The 19,616-nt window shown below is 37.8% G+C and overlaps 1 protein-coding gene across 4 annotated transcripts in view; it reads right to left on the bottom strand.

Moving 5' to 3' along the window:
• Window positions 1–19,616, bottom strand: part of CNKSR2 (connector enhancer of kinase suppressor of Ras 2) — a 263,683-nt gene that overhangs the window by 30,880 nt on the left and 213,187 nt on the right. For all 4 annotated transcript variants that reach the window (XM_065916516.1, XM_065916517.1, XM_065916518.1 and 1 more), the window contains 2 exons: window positions 16,875–16,975; window positions 13,818–14,367 (listed from right to left, as the gene is read on the bottom strand). In XM_065916516.1, coding sequence (XP_065772588.1) covers window positions 13,818–14,367; window positions 16,875–16,975 — 651 coding nt within the window. The remainder of the gene's footprint in view (window positions 1–13,817; window positions 14,368–16,874; window positions 16,976–19,616) is intronic.

The raw sequence follows: 19,616 nt of genomic DNA, 5'->3' as shown, positions 1-19,616 counted from the left end.
AGTTCAGTTCAGTCAGTCAGTCGTGTCTGACTCTTTGCAACCCCATAAATCGCAGCATGCCAGGCCTTCCTATCCATCACCAACTCCTGGAGTCTACCCAAACCAATGTCCATTGAGTCGGTGATGCCATCCAACCATCTCATCCTCTGTCGTCCCCTTCTCCTCCTGCCCCCAATCCTTCCCAGCATCAGGGTTTTTTCCAGTGAGTCAGCTCTTTGCATGCGGTGGCCAAAGGATTGGAGTTTCAGCTTCAGCATCAGTCCTTCCAATGAACACCCAGGACTGATCTCCTTTAGGATGGACTGGTTGGATCTCCTTGCAGTCCAAGGGACTCTCAAGAGTCTTCTCCAACACCACAGTTCAAAAGCATCAATCCTTCAGTGCTCAGCTTTCTTTATAGTCCAACTCTCACATCCATACATGACCACTGGAAAAACCATAGCCTTGACAAGGCGGATCTTTGTTGGCCAATTAATGTCTCTGCTTTTTAATATGCTGTCTAGGTTGGTCATAACTCTCCTTCCAAGGAGTAAGCGTCTTTTAATTTCATGGCTGCAATCACCATCTGCAGTGATTTTGGAGCCCACAAAAGTAAAGTCTGACACTGTTTCCACTGTTTCCCCATTATTTCCCATGAAGTGATGGGACCAGATGCCATGATCTTAGTTTTCTGAATGTTGAGCTTTAAGCCAACTTTTTCACTCTCCGCCTTCACTTTCATCAAGAGGCTTTTTAGTTCCTCTTCACTGTCTGCCATAAGGGTGGTGTCATCTGCATATCTGAGGTTATTGATATTTCTCCCGGCAATCTTGATTCCAGCTTGTGCTTCTTCCAGCCCAGCGTTTCTCATGATGTACTCTGCATATAAGTTAAATAAGCTGGGTGACAATATACAGTCTTGACGTACTCCTTTTCCTATTTGGAACCAGTCTGTTGGTCCATGTCCAGTCCTGACTGTTGCTTCCTGACCTGTATGCAGGTTTCTCAAGAGACAGGTCAGGTGGTCTGGTATTCCCATCTCTTTCAGAATTTTCCACAGTTTATTGTGATCCACACAGTCAAAGGCTTTGACATAGTCAATAAAGGAGAAATAATGTTTTCCTGTAACTCTCTTGCTTTAAGGAAGAGGTTACTAGAAATGAACAAGTGGAAAATAATAACAATTGCTTGTAAGAAGAATATCAGGAAGGCAAATGCTCATCTGAGGATTGTGAAGAAGCTGATTACAGAGCTTAAAATTTTTTTTTTAAAGAAAAAATGAAACAGGAAGGTGTAAGTATATGACTTCAATGGTATTTTAGGTGTTTCCTGGAGGAGAAAAGTCTTTACACTAGGAAATTTAAAAGACATGTGTCTTGAGATAAGGGAATATCTTATCAAAGGAACTACTTTATGGTCTCTTTAAACTAGAGGAATAATTTTAGGAACTGAATGAATTTTGGAATTTATCTTAGGGTCTCCATCAGAATGCCTAAGACATTGTTTAAAGAGAAAGTTCTCTTATACAAATAAACAAAACCTTGCATGGGTTCTTCAGAGAACACAGTGATCAACCTGATATAGATACATGATAAAGTTTTAGAATAGACTATTAGTGGGAGGAGTTTCATTTTTTAGTTTCAGTTGAATGACCAACATGCATTCAATAAATATGAAACATTTTTAACTGGCTCCTCCCCGCCCCCGCCCCCCCCCCGCCCCAAACAGTATAGAGATACTAGAGAGCGGGTTGGGAGACAAGTGGAAAGCCAAGGGCAGTGTGCCTTGCATTTGATGAAGCTTTGCATGATAATATGGACTGATAATTTTGTTGTAATATGGACTGAGTGATATTACTATTAATTAGCTGGAGCCAAATAAGGATATTGAATGACTGAATGAAATTAGCATATATAAAATTTCAGTTTGAATGCCTCACAGCTATGTCCTTGTTCCTTTCTTCTTTAAAATGTTTTGCGTGTTTCCTTATTCAGTGAAGCATTTAAAAACATAGAAAGGATACTTGGAACCTTGGAGGTTTATTCAACAACAGGAGGAATGATTAGTAGCATAGATTATAGAACTGAAAGTCCAAACTTTCTTAACAGGATTGAATATTGCTGGGTGAAAAGATGAAAAGTTAAAACTTTAATAGAAAGAAAAATAAATAGTTGCATTTAGGTTAAAAATAAAGTAAATAAGTGTGGGGATGCTACTTGACATAAGAGCATCATATGAATCGACAGTGAGTAGGTGAAACTAATATAATCGTGCCCACAAAAATATCATGTCTAGATTGCTGTAACAGTTCCAGTACACACAGCAGGGAAACACTAAGAAGAAACCAGGCAGACAGACGTGGGTTACCGGCATTGTGAGTCATCTAGAACTTATGTCGCAGGTCATAAAGTTAAGGGGATTATATGCATTCAGCTCAGAGATGAGGCACACAAATAATGTCCAATAACACAATTCCACTGTACACTTTTGGAGATGTACAATGTGCAGACACACAAGAGAGCAAATGTGAGGCCATTATGCTGAAGAGAACCATAAAATCTTAGAGTTAGAAGAAGCCATCACATTCAGTTGTCCCACTGACTCTGGAAGCCCTGACTGGTAGCTGGTTTTTGGTCCCTTCTTAAACACAGGGTACGGAGGAATCCTCTAAATGAAAAAAGACCAGTTATTCCACTTATGGGCAAATGCAATCATTGGAATGTTTTCCTTCATATCAATCTAAAATCACCCTCCGTGCATCTATTATGTTCTCTGGAATCTTAAAGATCATTCGTCCGTCTTCCACATGTCAGCCTTTCAGTATTTTTCTGATTTTCAATGTCAAGACCCACAATGAGTAGAAATTTATAAGAAGTCAGCTTTTATATCACTACCAGGAAGACCTTTTAAACTATAGCGGTCCAACATGGAATACCCTGTCTTTGGGGGCAGTAAGCTCTAAGTCCCTAAAATATTCAAGCAGAAACTCAATAAAATTCATCAAGTGTATAAAGATATTTCCATATTGGGTGGGAGAATGGATATTTAAAACTCTAATTTCTATGGTGAGATACCTAATTATTATGCATATTTACATACAGCATGGCACTTGTTATATGCCTCCTCCAATAAAAAACAACTTATCTATTATTAAATGAATTCCTTACCTTAATATAAAACATTTAAAATGGGTTCTATAGTATTTACCAGAGAGACGCTTTACAGCAACACAAATTAAAAAAAAAAGTGTTACTTAACTAAAGAAGATTTCAAAGTTATGGCTAACTTTTCACTTAATTATTCAGCAAAGATATTCAACATTTGTACAGAATTATTTTTGTAATTGTAAACATCTTTCCAACCTCCAGTGCTGAGGCACAATCCTTCTAATTAGGTTAATAAAAGATGATCATGAATCTTAGAATCTAGGATGCTAAATCAAGAGATGGCTGCCCAGCAACCACATAGGGTATCAGAGAATAGAATACAAAGTGAGGGGTGGGGCTTACTGTCAGAGGTGGCAGTGGGTTGTGTTGAAGCCACACAGATTCCAAGCTGTCCCTCCTCCCTGTTCTTTATAGAAAAGGCATGAAAACCCCTGTCTGTTGACATTGTTAAAGAACAAGGAGAAAACAGCAGAAATGCTAGAGGAAAAAAGGTAAAGTTTAAGTTTAGCGGTGCTGAAGTTATGGGCTATTTTCTCTCACCAAGAATCCTAAAGTGAGTGCTTTAAAATACCCATTTCATAAGGTTATAGAATAGACTCACAATTAGGGCAACAACAACAACAATTTAAGAAAAATATTAAAAGAAAGGAAGTCATGGATGAGAAAATTCTGATCTTAAATGAATAGATTTTAGGTATTAAGTCAATAAAGCCTACAGATCATTTATCAGAAGAGAAAAAGCACAATAAATATGCCAGATTCAAAATCATGGAAGATATGGGGTTATAAAGGTGGAAGAAAGAGAAAAATTCTGTTTAAAAAGGTTCAAATTTCCCTAAAATGGACATTCAAAATACAGTATAATTTTCTGTATTTGGTACTCTGTCAATAGTAGGCTTTTCTGATGATCAAATTCCATATTAGTTGTACTATAAAATTGGGAAGCATCTTCTCAATCATCAAAGTAATATTTACCTTGTGGTCAGTATAGTATGATGTTAGTGTAGTATCATGGCCTATATATCATACTGACCATAGATTAATATTTCTTTGATTGAGAAAAAATTCCTAATTTTATAGAAATCAATGAGAAGTTCTAGACATCTGGTTTCAGTTAATCAGCGTATCTGAGTAACCAAGAAGTATTTTCCCCAACCTTAATGTTTAAGGAATGAGCCAAATGAGAACCAGATTAAGAGTGATCTTATTTGACCCTAACCAGCTTTATAAATTTTGCATAAGTGATAAGTACCTTAAAATGAACAAAGAATACCTTGCAGTCTCTCTCAAAGGATCATTTTTATATTATCAATTGGTTATTAGGGTAATTATTGGCACAGTGTAACAAGGAGGCTGAATACTTTGAATTATTTGCTCTGTTTCATGCTATCAGAAAGATTTTTCTTATTTTTCAAAAATAATTTAGAAACTTTTGTTGTAAGTAGACTTACGAAAGAGTTAGATATACGCTTAACATAGTGCCTGGCTTGCAATAAATAAACAGTAAATGTTTGTTGAATGAATGAATAAATACATACTTAGAACTAAATAGACTATATATTGATACAGCAAAGCAAAAATACAATACAGAGGTTTAATTTACATTTTAGTAGGCTGAATTTAGATATTGAAATATTAGGGAATCCGGGATTAAGAATGTTAAAGAATTTATATCTATGAAATGAATCTTAATAACTATCACTCTTATTTTCAAATATTCTATAATTTCTGTGAGATAACCTAGAAAATTGATCTTATTGGCAAATTTTGTGGTTGTAATAGAAACAAATATATGTGAAATTGTCAAATTACATACCAGAGACAATAGCCTTCTACAATTCTCAAGGATGAGGTTTAAATATTAATATATTTTTAATGACCAATTGCCACTTTTGCATTTAAGATAAATAATGATAGGTACTTTTTCCCTTATTGAATGTCATATTAGTGAGTATTTTCACATTAAAGACAAAATTTCAGAGTGTAAAAGACCGAGCTATTAGGACCAACTATTAGGGCTAAAGTGCATATGACTAAACATAAGAAAGTTTGAGAGGCCAGGAGGGAATTTGTGGGAACACTGGGAAAAAGAAGTAAGGAAGGTGGTTTAGTAAAAAGGTTAAAGTCAAAGTCACAGGTGAGAAAACTGACCACCAGACACAGTGGTTCTGAAGTCCATCTCTGAGTTTTGGCTTTGAAGGCTAGACTTGCTATGTATTAGCTACTTGGCTCTGGCTTAGCTGTTTTCATCACAGATATTTGGGATAAGCTGACATTACGGGAAGACCCCTGTAAAGAAGGGTGGGAAAAAGTCATACAGCATTAAGGCACTGGGCAGGTAGGCAAGGAGTGACACACCACTCTGAGTGTGTGTGTGTGAGGTGTAAGCATGAATGTATAGCCATTGTCATTTCTTCCAGCTCCTTCCATCATTTTCTAAATAGTCAATAGGTAACTGCTGCATTTTCTAGGGTGATATATGCTGGGATTGTGGCTGGGTTGTGAGGTGGTATGTAAGTAATTATACAAGACTACTGCTTATATGACAAACTAAGATCACATCAAAAAAATTTCTGAGGAAATACACTAACTTGAAACCAACTAAACCATATCATCCCTCCCTACTCATACTGAGTTACAGGAAAAAGATATATGAGAAAAACAAATTCATACAAGAATTTTTAAAGATTTAACTTTTAAAGAAGTTACCTCTGGAGAGTAAGGAGAGAGGGTTGCTTTTTACTTTACCATTTATCATTTGATACATTTGTATCATAATGATACATTTATCATTATATTTTAATTTGTTTATCTAGCAACAAATAAGTTACTACTTTTCAATAAAACAATAAAAGAAAAACATGCAGGAAAGTTTAAAAACTTCCAATGCATGTTTTATAGTGTATCCCTATTATGTCTTAATCTATTATCTTCCAATAGTTGGTAACCATAGGAGGTAGACTTCATATACAGAGGGGGAAAAAAAGGAGCATTTGTGACCTTCAGCTTTGGCAAGGGCGACCCAGATAAAAGGAGTTTAAACTTAGAACAGCTTCTCATAAAATAAGCTAGAACAAATTCTACTGAGAAACTGACTATATGCTACCACTAATCTGAAGAAAGGTGTGTGAAAATAGTGACAACTAGCAGTGTGGCTGAACTGCATCATCTTTCTTGGGAAAACAAACTGTAAATCATAACTAGTCTTAGGAATACAGGTGACAGGTTGTCATTCTTGTCTGTGAGCTTTAACTCTTCTCTGTCCACATCCTCTGCTGCTATGACTGCAGCATCTAGAATTCATTCTTTAGCCAATTGAATCTGGCTTCATTACTTAGTATGAAACTTCTGAGAATATTTTCTTGGCTGATGCAGGCTATTGGCTATTTGCTAAAGTACAAGTTGCAATTTCAACACATTTTACAAATGAATCAGACGAAGTTAGGTGTTGGGTGACTTCTGAGGGAGGCAGCAGATTTTGGTAGAAAAATCAACTACCAATGGGTGCTGAAAGATCTAGTTTCTAACAATAAATTGCTTATGTAATATGTCATCTTTTTGCGGCCTTCATCTTTGAAATGAGAGTAAAACAGGAAGAAGATGATTTCAACATAGAGAAAGTGACTATAAATGAGCTATAATATCAATAGAAAGAGCAGTAATTCTAGTTATTAGTATCCTAGCTTTGTGGTGTCCAGCATGAAGAAGGTAGGCTGAACACATGCAGTCCTGCCCTTCCCTTTACAAGATACCCAAAATAAAGAATTTTGTAATGACTTTCTGTCACACAATGAATAAAAAATAAATTTAGCTTTAAATACTATATAATAAAATGGGAAAGAATTAGTGATAAAAGGGTTACAATTATTCATTCATTCACTTACTCATTTATCCAATAGTGCCTGGCCTACTATGGGCCATATACTGTTTTGGGCACTGGGTATACAAGACAAGAATAAAATCCCTGCTCTTTAGAAATTTATACACTGTTGGGTAGAGATGGAAAATAAATCAGCTAACAGTATTTGATATTATATTCAAAGTGATAAAACTGTGAAGAATATAAAACTGGGCAGCACAACCAAGGATGAATGGTGGTGGGGGGGCAGGGAAGGGACATCTGGGTCAGACTGGGTTGTTAGGGTATAACTCTCTTAGGGGAAAATATCTGAACCTGAATGGCAAGATCTATAAACAAATATTTCAGTAAATATATATGAAAAAAAAAGTGAAAGTGTGAAAGTGGTGCTCAGTTGTCCAACCCTTTGTGACCTTGTGGAATGTAGCCTACTGGAGTGGGTAGCCATTCCCTTCCCCAGGGGGTCTTCCTGACCCAGGGATCGAACCCAGGTCTTCCTGCATTGCAGGCAGATTCTTTTCCATATGAGTCACCAGGAAAGCCCAAATATATATGAAGTAACTTCTATTTGGAATACAAAGTTTCTTTTGAGTTCCCAAATGTCCAAAGTCAAAAAGGAAAGGAAGAGTGACTGATAAGAATGTGAAATGAGGGACATTTCTATTTTAGCTCCTAGAGCACAGCTAACATATTGTGTTGAAATATACAAAATTGCTGATACTTCATCATTTTGACCTACAAAAACAGCAATTCATATGATTCAACTCAATAGCTGGAACTGAACAAAGTTAGGTCATGTAGTCAGGTAAATGTTATTTAGTGAGGTTTGCCAGGACTAATTCACTACTTAAGTATTGTAATTGCCCTCTTTGCTTAAATCCAAATCTGCATGAAATCTACATAAATTACATAATTATAAAACATTTATTGGATAGACTTACAGTGTGTCAAAAATGGAAACTAAGTGCTTTTTGGCATTACCTCATTCGATCCTCATATAACCTCAAAAGGTAGGAACTGTTACCACATCATCTAACAATTGAGGTCTAGAGGTGTTAAAAAACTTGATCAGTCATACCACTTGGAAGTGGTAAAGTGACAAAGCAAAGATGGCAACTAAGGAATGTCTCCAGAGACTGTATTCTAGCCTTTGGTCACTCAATGTTCATAGGAAAACATGCTTATTTATTTCAAAGGTCAACTACATATCTAAATTGTTATATTTTCAAGGTTTATGTAATATACATCCTTTTTCTCATATTTAACATTTTATTAGGGTCAAGACTTTCAAATGATGTGATGAGATCTGGGGTGTGTGTTTGTATATATACACTGAAAGGGTGAAACACTACTGGAACAAATATATTTGATGATACATATAATAGTACAGAGGCTCATGTATCAATAGATAGTAATGACAGACAGTTTGGTACACTCCTTTTCTTTACGATCTTACAAATTAAGGTTAGTCTAAACTCATAATCATTTCATTTCCCTTGCTATTTAGGCAGGGGCATGTGATGCAATCTTGGCCAGTGAAATCTAGGGCTAAGTCTGCTGGAAGGATCTAGGAAGTTTTGATTTTACAAAAAGTACCAAGAATAGGGTCTGATCTTTGGATGCTATCTTAAGAAAAGTGATGCTCAGAGTTGTTGGCACTACAGAAAAGTTAGCTGAATCCTGACATTACAGTGCCATGACATTTATTCCAGAACAACTCCATCTCTGAACTTTCAGTAAGATAATTAGCTTTCCCTCATTATTCAAACCAAAAAAATGAGGGAGGTGTGATTAAAAATTCAACCTATAACTAATACCAGAATCATAGCTACATTCTACTTTATATCCAATCTTTAGTGTTTATGTCTCCCTAACAGTCTTTCTTCAAAATCAGATAGTACAGTATTAAGAGAATATTTGCTTCTGCTTTCTAGAGTTTTCTTTTGTTTTTAATATTTATTTATTTATGGCTGTGTCAGATCTTCGTTGGAGCATGTGGGATCTTAGTTCCCTGATCAGGGATCGAACCCACCTCCCCTGTGTTAGAAGGCAGATTCTTAACCACTGGACCACCAGGGAAGTCCCGTTTTTGTTTTTTCAATATCTATGTGTTACATAACCAGCCAAGAATGGTGCCCTTGAACTTCACAAAAGTGACATTTCTAAGGTTCTCTACTATTCTTTCTCTGACTTTTTGGTACATGTCTTTTTATTCACATTGCTTGTATATCTTTTCCATCTATTCCCTTTAGACCTGAACTGTAATTTATTATTGATGATCATGCTCTCCCAAACTCTTTGTGCTTGAGCATAATTTATCTTGACAATAAATAAACCAGTAAAATGTACTGCAACGTTTTTATTTTCAACTTGCTCCTTTTTTTCCTTTTAACACAATTTCCTATTCTGAGAATATCTTCCCCTTGTCCATATACTTCTTACCTGAATGTTCTTAAAAATAAAATTCATAGCATTTAGAAACTCTTCAGGAAATTACTTCAGGACTCTCAAAATGATTGAAGAGGATTAATCTATCTTCTTCTGCATGATATTAGTAGTCATTATCTAGCCTCTCTGCCTAGATTATTTAAGATATTGAGGCACTGAGCTGCACATTTTGTACAGCTCTTAAGTTACCGATGGTGTGCAATGGCTGTTAGAAAAAAAAAAAAACAGCAACTTTAAAGCACACTTCTTGGCAGATCTCATTTTGAAAGCATCAGTAAATATCCTAGCCAGATAACCTGATAGGTATTGTAGCTAGTAGGTAACATTTTATCCATCACAACTCTCATCCCTGCTAAGAAAAAAAAACCACAAAAAATCCTAGGTTTTGCTTTAGATTCCTAAGACCAAACTAATAAATGTGTAAATATGAATGCTGATAGGTTATCTCTAGGACAATGAAAAAGAGCTCATTATAACTTCATTGAGTACCTGGAGGCACCAAAAATATATGGCTGATAAAGAGTGCTCTTTTAACTGCCAAGAGGGAAATCAGCAGGATTAAGGGATAAAGCTTTCAAAAACCTACTAAACTAAACTAAACTACACAGTATGGCAAGGGGAAGAGAGCTATTAGAAGCAGACTCAAGCTGTATTAACCAAAACCATATTTTAGTGTTACGGCAGATGATTTCTGAATAAAGAATATTATATCTTTGTATTTTGTCTCACAATTTTATGATTAATAGTCCTTGAAAGCTGCATAGGCTGACATAATTTATAACTTAATTTCACTGAGGTATTATAAGGCCTACACCTCAGTAAGATTCCAAAGTGCTAATTGGGATAATAGGAAATTAGTTGTCTTCTCCCAAATGCCAGTGAAGTAGGTCAGGATAATTAATATGCAAGCTGACTTTTCAGTCAAAGGAAAATAAGACAGGTCTCATCTGTGTACTTTTAGTACCATCCATTTAGACTAAAATGAGTTCAACCTGAGAAAAATCACAGTGTGACTCAGTTAAAGAACTGAATTTCAAAATAAGACAAAAGGTAGTTCAACCATGAGAACATAGATTGAAGTATGCTCTAAGATGTATGCTCCAAAGGAGACTAAATTTACACCTCCCAAGCAGGGCCAAATTCTACATGTACAAAGAAAATGAAAAAAACCATTCAGGTAACAGATGTAGGTATATCTTGCTTCTTAAATTGCTCTGTAAACTCGTAAGCACTATATGATATAGATCATGAAAGGGGTTTGGTTGATGACATAATTCTTTTGTAAGAGTTTATTTATTTTTAATTGAAGGATAGTACCTTTACAGTGTTGTGTTGGTTTCTGCCATACATCAACATGAATCAACTACAGGTATATGTATGTCGCCTCCCTCCCACTTCCCACCTCATCCCACCCATCTAGGTTGTGGTGACATAATTCTTAATCTTTAAAGCTGAAGATAGGCTGTATTTTAACATTTTCTCCCATGGTTCCTTCTGTTCACTTGCCTGATATTTCCTATTTTTAATTTCTTGGCAGACTGAGAAAAAAGTTTGAAGCTAGAGACATGAAACTTACTTCCTCTGCAGGTCTGTACTCGATTAGTGCAAATTCACTTTAGTAGGTCACACGCATGGTGGCCTTGAGCAGGACAGTTAGTAATACACTGCTGCTAGCCTTTGATTCTAACAAGCACGGTAGCCTGCTGACCCGAGTGGTAGCATCGTGAGCGCTCCGTGTGGAGGGCTATAAGTCTGAGGCTGATGGGATGGCCACAGTTTCTTTCCCGTGTATAATTTTGACTCTGTTGACATAACACCAAGCAGCCTGATTTGAATAAGCAGCCTAAAATACTTACTCCTAATGGCCAACTTAGAGCAGTCATGAATAAGACACTCCCTTTAACTAGACATTAAAGATTCTTTTGAAAACACTGATTGTTTATAGCTGATGTTTCCCAAATGAAGTGTTCATCAAATCGTACGCTTCTCAATATTAGAAACAGTAATGCAGAAAAACCATCATTAATCTTCTAGGCAAGCATGAAGCGTACTGCCCTGATGAGAATGGTTTAAAGGACACTGAGACATCAAGTGGCAAGATTTACAGAAAAATACCCAGAAATAGATGGGGCTTTGCAAGACATTGCACAGCCACCTTTGGTGAAACAGACCCGAATGCAATAGCCCAAGCTGCCCCACCATATTAAACTGTAAAGGCAACATACGCAATACCAAGTGTACCTACACATTTCCTAGGGCTGTTCTCCCTTATTGCAATCATTCCACAAAGAGAAAGCCTGCTGAAAAAGATGGAAAGTACTGAGTAACTGCCTACTTGACCCACCTGGGAACCTGAAGAAAAAACCCATCCACTTGGAGTGCATCTGTATGGCTTAAAAATACATTCAATCAACAAAACAGCAAAAAACTGACAATAGAAGAAAAAATAATCCAACACCATCTAACTAGAGATGCTCTGTAGCCTAGTGGAGCCTGAAGGAAGGGCAAGCAAAGGCCTAGCTTTGCCTTTCAGGTCCTAGGACACATATTCTCCATTCTAGTCCTCCCTACACAATGACCAGGAGCAAGTGCTAAGTATCTAGCTTAACAGAAAAAGACAGCTTCAAAGACTTCTATGTATGGCAATGAAGGAATGTGTTGTGAACAGGATTCTCTATTTCAGAGGGCTGTGCCTAATTTCAACACAATTTATTTGAAAATGGCAGAGATGAAGTATTTTCCCTAATGATTTGTAAAATACTGAATAAACCTCCCATACTTAGCTGCAGCAGTTATGCAGTACCCAGACAATAGTCAAAATGAGGTTTCTAACTTATCTTTAGTTAAGTTTTAGAAAACAACTCATTAATCATCCTACCATTAAAAATGTATGACCGTGCTTGCCAGAACTCCTACAGAGGCCTAACACGGTTCCTAGATCTTTCTTCCACAAGACTCTTCTATAATTTCTAATAGATGTGAATGTCATTATGAGAGCTTGGCAGGTAATCAACTTTCCTGAACCAACAGTATACCTTTTATAATGGTCCTCATGGAGATTATGACTACAACATACTTTATATGGAAACTGCTTTAACATGTGAATTTTATTGTAAGCAACTCATATTTTGATAGTAGAAGAGGTCCACTAAATTTTCTTGTCAATAATCTCCAACGTAACCCTCATTTTAAATAAGCCAAACTTGAAATTGATATGAGGTTCCTGACCTATTGGAAACCTGTGAGCTTTGAGTTGTTTTTCCAGTTGTGATGATCTTACACTAATATATCCTTTAATCAAAGTCTCATATACGTCATGAAATGGGCTGAAGGACACAGTCTGTCGGTATCCTTTAAAAAGAGAAGTCTAATGCCCTCATGGGATTAAAACAATAACTGTGGTTTCATCAACACTGGCTTGGGTCATCTGCACTAACTGGCCCATATTTCATTTATTTATTTATTTAATATTTCATTTCAAATAAAGAGATTTTATATTATTTCTTCGGTATTTTACATTCAAGTCTTGGTAACTAGTAAACATATTAATTTATTTACCTACTTTTTTTTTGGGGGGGGGCACATAAGGCGGCTTGTAGGATCTCATTTCCCGGACCAGGAACTGAACCTGGGTTGTGGAATTTTTAATGCCAATAAGACAGAGGGTTGCTTAAATGACTTTTCTCTCTCAGGAGTTGATTCACATACATTGAGCTCTGCAATCAACATACATACCAGGCAAGTACATGGATGCTTTTGGCAAATTGGTTTCTAGAAACAGATTCTGCTGTTTGGAGTTGACAGAAATGCTATGTAAAATTTCTGCTTCAAACAATTCTTTTGGATTTTTCCTTTCAATCTTCTAATAGTGAAAAGGGAAGTTACATATGTATGTATGTATATGTATAGGTATGAGTGTGTATATTTTTTGTGTATTTACTTACTTATTCAACCAAGGTCCTGCTAACGCCTGCTTGAAGCATTTATAGCTTCTTAACCCAAACTCAGAGGGCAACAACTGTGGACCAAAGGGATGATGCGTGTGAGTGGGAAGAAAGTAAGTAGATAAGAGGAGGAAGAAAAACGAATGCCATCAACCTCAAAAGGCAAATGAGTAACTGGAGAAAATAAATTATTTCTTCTAGCTGTGAGTGTCCTGAGATATAGGCTTCACTACTCATCTTTTTTCCCCCCAAGTTATTCAAGTTCTGAAGGTAAGACACCAAGGGATACCTAACTTCCTATGCAGCAAGACCGTTATTTTAAGAAAAAGGGGAAACAAAATTCTGTTTTCTTAAAATAAGAAGTTTGAAAAGGTTAGGAATCTGGGTGTACAGGCTAAGAATCTCCATCGACATACTTACTTTTGTCTCCTATGTTTTCCCCTGCTGCCTCCCCTTCCTCCTCCTCCTCCTCCTCCTCCTCTTCCTCCACCTCTGTGGGCTGCACGTCATCCTGCGGGTCACAGGCACTAACCGGCGCATTCAGACAGCAGTGGTTGAACCCGCTATCTCGTGGCAGAGTGAAACTTCGAGGCTTGCCCCCGTTTCCATTTAACACTTGCAGCCGCTCGCTCTCAGCTAAGGGGTACGGCCCATAGTGATCCTGAAGGTGGCACTTCTGCGTCGGCAGGGTGGACTGCCGCCTGTGCTCGGGGGAGATGGCCGCCGAGTCAGAGAAGACAGAGTCCTCCAGGGGCAGAGTCTGAAGATAGTGTAAGCCTGAGCTTGTCAGGGGCGTCTCGATTAAATCCTGCCAGGAGCGCCGCTGACTGGCCGTCTTGCGGATGGGGGACACCACGCTGCTCCCAGTCACTTCCTGGCGAAACTCCTCGTGCGAGGACTGCGACTGGGAGGTCTCCGTGGAGGACAGCCGGCTGTGTTTCGCCTCCACGTAAGGACTGGCACAGCTCATCTGTGGAGAGGAGACTCCGATCAGTCTCCCAGAAGTAACAGACCACTCTAATCACCAAGGAACACTCTGATTCCCAGCAGGCACTATTTACTCTTTGAGTGAATGACTACTCACCTTTTCACGTACTTCAAAGGTAGGCCCCAGCTGAAATTTTCAGACTGAGACATGGGTGTATTGAAATACAGCTCTGCTGGGCTCTCGTGTAAAATGTGACATATTAGTGCAAAGTTTCACCACAATCAAAGTATAAGGGAATGTGAGTGCCTATGTAAGAAATATTCAGCAACTAAAAAACAAACCCCAAGTTTTAAAATCTCTGTGTGTTAAAAATCCTGAAGAATTGTTGCCAAATTCATATTTCCAGATTTTAGAGAGTTTGGGGATGAGAGCAAGAACAGCTTTTGGATGTAAAAACAAGGTGCTTCTCTCTAATGAGACACAACCCTTCCTCTTCTTCAAAGGTGACGGTCTGCTCCTATGGAGCCAAGGAAAAGTTTTCTTATGGTCTTGTCAGTTCTGTGGCACACTCTAGAGAGTTAAAATGTAGAAAGGATAAGATTACACCCTGATGGGGATTAGCATCTGCCTTGAGCACAGCCTTCAGAGTACACAGACACAAAAGAGAAGTGGGATGTTTTTACCAGTGGAATTTAAAGCTTGGGAACCTATCAAAGCACAACCAAGAAGGTCTGGCGCCAAGTGAAGCTGTAAAAGGCCTGCAGGCGCCCTACTGGGAGAAGCCGGACGCCACCTCTGCGGGCTAACAGACCAGCCCAGGCCCTTCCTGGCAGGCGGAGCCAGGGGTGTTCAATGCGGTCATTACGACTGAGGCTGAAGTTGTGGCCAGGAAAAGCCTGACTAAGGTGAAAGTACATCCACCCCTTTCGGTAAAGGAGCTCAGTGGGATCTTCTGTGGGCAGTTTACCCTCCCACGTGTTATAACAATGTGGGTAGTTTCCTTCTTGAAATTCACAAGTTGCTATCATTAAAGAACAGTTTGGTCAAGCAGTTTCCCTTTCTTTCGTGTTTACAAATATTTATGTTTAAAGGTTTATTTATTTTTATCTTTTGGCTGTGCCATGCAGCATGTAGGATCTTAGTTCCCTGAGCAGGGATGGAACCCATGCCTCCTACATTGGAAGTGTGGAGTTTTAACCACTGGACCACCAGGGAAGTCCCTACAGATATTTTAAAAGAATATTCAGATCCTGACTTTTTAGGGAAAGAGGGAAAATATGATACAAACTGTATCTTGTTACTGACTTCATTATTTCATTTGTTTAGTTCAACCTGGCATTCTGTTGCACTGCAGCATTTATTAAGGAAATGTGTATACGGACACGTGTATACAACTCTGCATTTTTTCTACTTTTCTTCTTTTTCCCTTAGGTAAGGAACACTATCATCAAACATTTCAATTAAAAATGTGACTTCCCTTTCAGTCATTAGCCAAAATATTTATCCATTTATTCCATTTATTTATTTCAGAAATATTCACTGAGCACTGAATAAATAAGTACCAGTGCTGTGTTAGGCCACGGGGATGAATAGGTGAATAGAATGGAGTCCCTGTTCTCAAAAAGTTCATAGTCCAGCCCAGTGAGCTGTTTGCAGTCCCAAATATGCTGAGTGAGTATCTCTGGATTAGGCCTGAGTATCTGCATTTCTAAAACATTCTAGAGATGATCCTTATGCATAGCCAAGGTTGAGAAGTGGCCTCGAATTATATCAACCTCTTGCATAGCACCTTTCTTGTTAAAAATCCCCTGGAGTAACACAGAAGTAGAATTAGGTTGGCTGCTATTGTCACCTAAATCCAGTTTCCATTTCCTATGTGGAAGACTCAGTCCCAAGATAGGGAGAATGCACTCTTACATACTGTGACCATGCAATGTACAGTATTTAACATGGGACAGTATTGAGACTCTTTCAATAATTCTGATGAGCATAAAACAAACAGGGACAGTTATAAAAATCAAGGTACAGTCTATATACAGAATGATTTACATAAGTTTAAGAAGTCTTAAGAAGGGTACCACATAAACACATAGACATTAACCCAGATCCCATAGCTATCTGAAAAGCTACCTACCAAAACATGTTCAATACAGATATAATATCAATTTTTACTATTGTTTCTAAAGAACATAGGAATGAACTTTGTTACTGTAGAACAGATAAGGTCAATTTACATATCTTTTTCCACAAAAACTTTTTTTTGTTGATATTTCATGAAGGCTACTCTGACACAAATGGTATGTTTTCTTAATAAAACTGGTAAGATATTTATAAGTGTGGAATCTGTGGTGACTGCTTCTCCTGATTAAATATTCTTTGTATACTTAAAGTTTCTTCCTTATTGCTTTTAGGCTCCCTGTTTTCTTTCCCCCTGAAAAACCCAAGGTCTGCCAAGTAATTCACCACACAATGTTTTTCAACATAAAAAAAGGATGTTTCAGATCAAAGAATCCAATACTATATTGAGTACATTACTACTAGCAACTTACAGAGGGAGGCCGTGGGTATGTATCGTAGGGGGGTGGGGGGCTGTCCTGTTTAGGTGTTGATGGAGTATCTGCTTCTTCCTTGTCACTCTCACTCCAGTAATCTGAAAATTCACACATATGGATACATCAATATTCCATTAAAAGCGTCTAGCCATAGTTTCAGTAACACGCAGCTACCAGCTAACAAAAGGAAGTTTAAATTCCACTTCTACACACTGCTCCCCAGCACTGGCTACTCCAGGTCCACCAACTTTTAGTTTCAGTTGGGATTTGAGAAGAAAGAAAGAGTACAATCACCCAATTCCCACCTCCCTTTAAAGCAAGCAATTACACAGAGCTGCAGTTTTAAGGAGTTACGAAAAAGACAATGCATAAGTCAAATCAGGTTTAGGGTATAATCCAGACCAAACTACTTGAAACTTCAAAGAATGAATGATGTTACATGATGTTTCTTAAAGGTGTATCATTTTATCTTAAAGATGAACACTCAAAGAAGAAATGCATACATTGCTGGAGATCTCTACAGATATAAACAGCTCCCAAAATAATGTTCTCAATTCTCTTCTCTGGCTTCAGTTCACTGGTTATCTAACAATCGCTGTTTCCAGAGTCATGCTGACACGAGTCTCTATAACACCATACTCCCACCTCTACTTGGAAACACATGGCAAACCTTGATTCTTGCCAAACGCAAAAGGGCAAATCTGCTGATGTGGGCTGTAAGCTCCAAACTTCTAGAACTACTTAAAAGGGTAGAAAATGTAAGCCGCTAGACAAAATGTCTTGGCAGACCTCAGGCAAGAGGGAAGAGGAAAAACTGAGGTACATTAGCCGAGTAAAATATAGCACAAAGGCCAATCATCAGATCTGTTCTACCAATATTTCAACCACCTTATAACTGCTGGGTTAATTTTTTGCGTTTACAAGGAAAAATCTAGAAGTATCATCCATGTGAATTTCAAATGATAAAAGGCAGCCAAACAAAAGGTTCCTTATTCTTATGAAAAGCTCCACCACAAAAGAACCACTAGAAGGCTTAGATGTAGGTGAAAAATCATGGCACATATTTTTATAGGTACCTTTTTCCATCTAGGAATTCCTATATTGTAATATTTTCATACATTTTCCTTGTGGTGCTGATTAATAAGTACAATTAACATTTACTGAGAACTTGTTATATGCCAAATAGAAAGTAGTAAAACTGGGGTTTGAACTAAGAAATTGTCTTGTTCTAAACCTTGAAGGGTTAAGGACTTTTTCGTATGACTTAGTTTACTGTGACATATTAAAGAGAGAGTTTAATGTGACATATATTCATGATTTATCAAGCCGCTGTCCTCCCTGCTAAAGAATTTGGTCAAAATTCTTTAGCAATAGAGACAAAGTCTCTGAAAATCTTATTCCTGCTTTAATTATCTCCTTTGAGTAAAAGAAAAGCAAAGACTAGTTAACCTAAATTTGATATCTGGTTTTTACATTGGGTCACACTGGTGATGGGAAGCATACTAAGTTTCCTCCCAAATATGAATTGATGTAGTTGCCCAGAAACGGACCCAGTAAACGCTAGTGGGAAAAGCACGGACTAGACATTTGTGCAGATGCAGCTTCAATGTTTGGCTGTACCAACTGCCATTTCTGTGCTCTTGTGATGGTGACTTAATCTCTCTGAGTCTGTTTTGTTATCCGTAAAACAGAGCTAATAAACACCACCTTTCAGAGTTGTATGAGTGGGGTAGTAAGGCAGCACATATTTAAGTGCCTTACACCTTGAAAGCACCAAAAAACATTAGGATTCCTAATACTGGTGGATTTTCAGGCAGCACACTAGGACAGTCTGTCCCAGATCACACAGAAATAAAGGCCTGGTGTTCCCATCTTCTCAGCCCTAAATTTTTTTTCTTGTAGGAATTTCCAGCAATGAAAAGTGAATTCTGGAGCTCTGGGGCCTTGGTTGGGTAGTTTTGTGGGAGCTTGAATACTACTGGGAAATTATTGCTGGAGGGAGAGGTACTAAGCATCCCTCCTCCTTCTCCCAAGCAGTAGGCCTGCCAAGATCACCCTGCTCTTACCCTTCCCACTATTTCCAGAAACTATGACTGTGCTAGGTTTTCCCTTCACCTTTGCACTGAGACTTTGGGTCTCAAGGAGTCAGCACCTGAAATGGCCCAATCAGCACACTGAGAAGGAGAGGATAACTATTTTCTCAAGATCTCTATGACTAACACTACAAGTGACAGATTTAGGAGATTCTCTCTCTACTCCCCGACCTAACCCCTCCTTCCTTGATAAATGAGGAAAAATTCTAGTTAGAAATTTGATGTAATTCTTGGTTTACTAAAAACAAAGCACCATCAAACCAAATTTGTCATGGGTTGTCTAAGAAGAGGTTGAAATACCACTTTGTAAATGTACTTCATTTCATACACTAAGCCATGTGTCTCTGAGAGAGTAATGCCAGGGAAGAGCATACAGAAAATTCAGGCCTTTTTCGGTTTGTGTGGAAAATTACCAGGACACTGCTACCCAGAGGCTGAAACCAGTCTGATTTTCATTCTAAGAGCAAATTAATTTATTTTTCTTAGCTCTCTATTTAGCACGGAATGAATGGATACTTTTTAATGTCTCTTGCAGTGATATTCAATTTAACAAGCAACTAATCACGAATAAACAGTGCCATCAATAGAAGAGGAAAATTTCCACTTCTCATGTTGATACAAAGGATAATCCGAAAAAACTTGACTT

Source organism: Muntiacus reevesi, chromosome X, assembly GCF_963930625.1.
Source record: "Muntiacus reevesi chromosome X, mMunRee1.1, whole genome shotgun sequence".
Taxonomy (NCBI): domain Eukaryota; kingdom Metazoa; phylum Chordata; class Mammalia; order Artiodactyla; family Cervidae; genus Muntiacus; species Muntiacus reevesi.
This window is presented reverse-complemented; position numbering and strand designations above follow the sequence as displayed.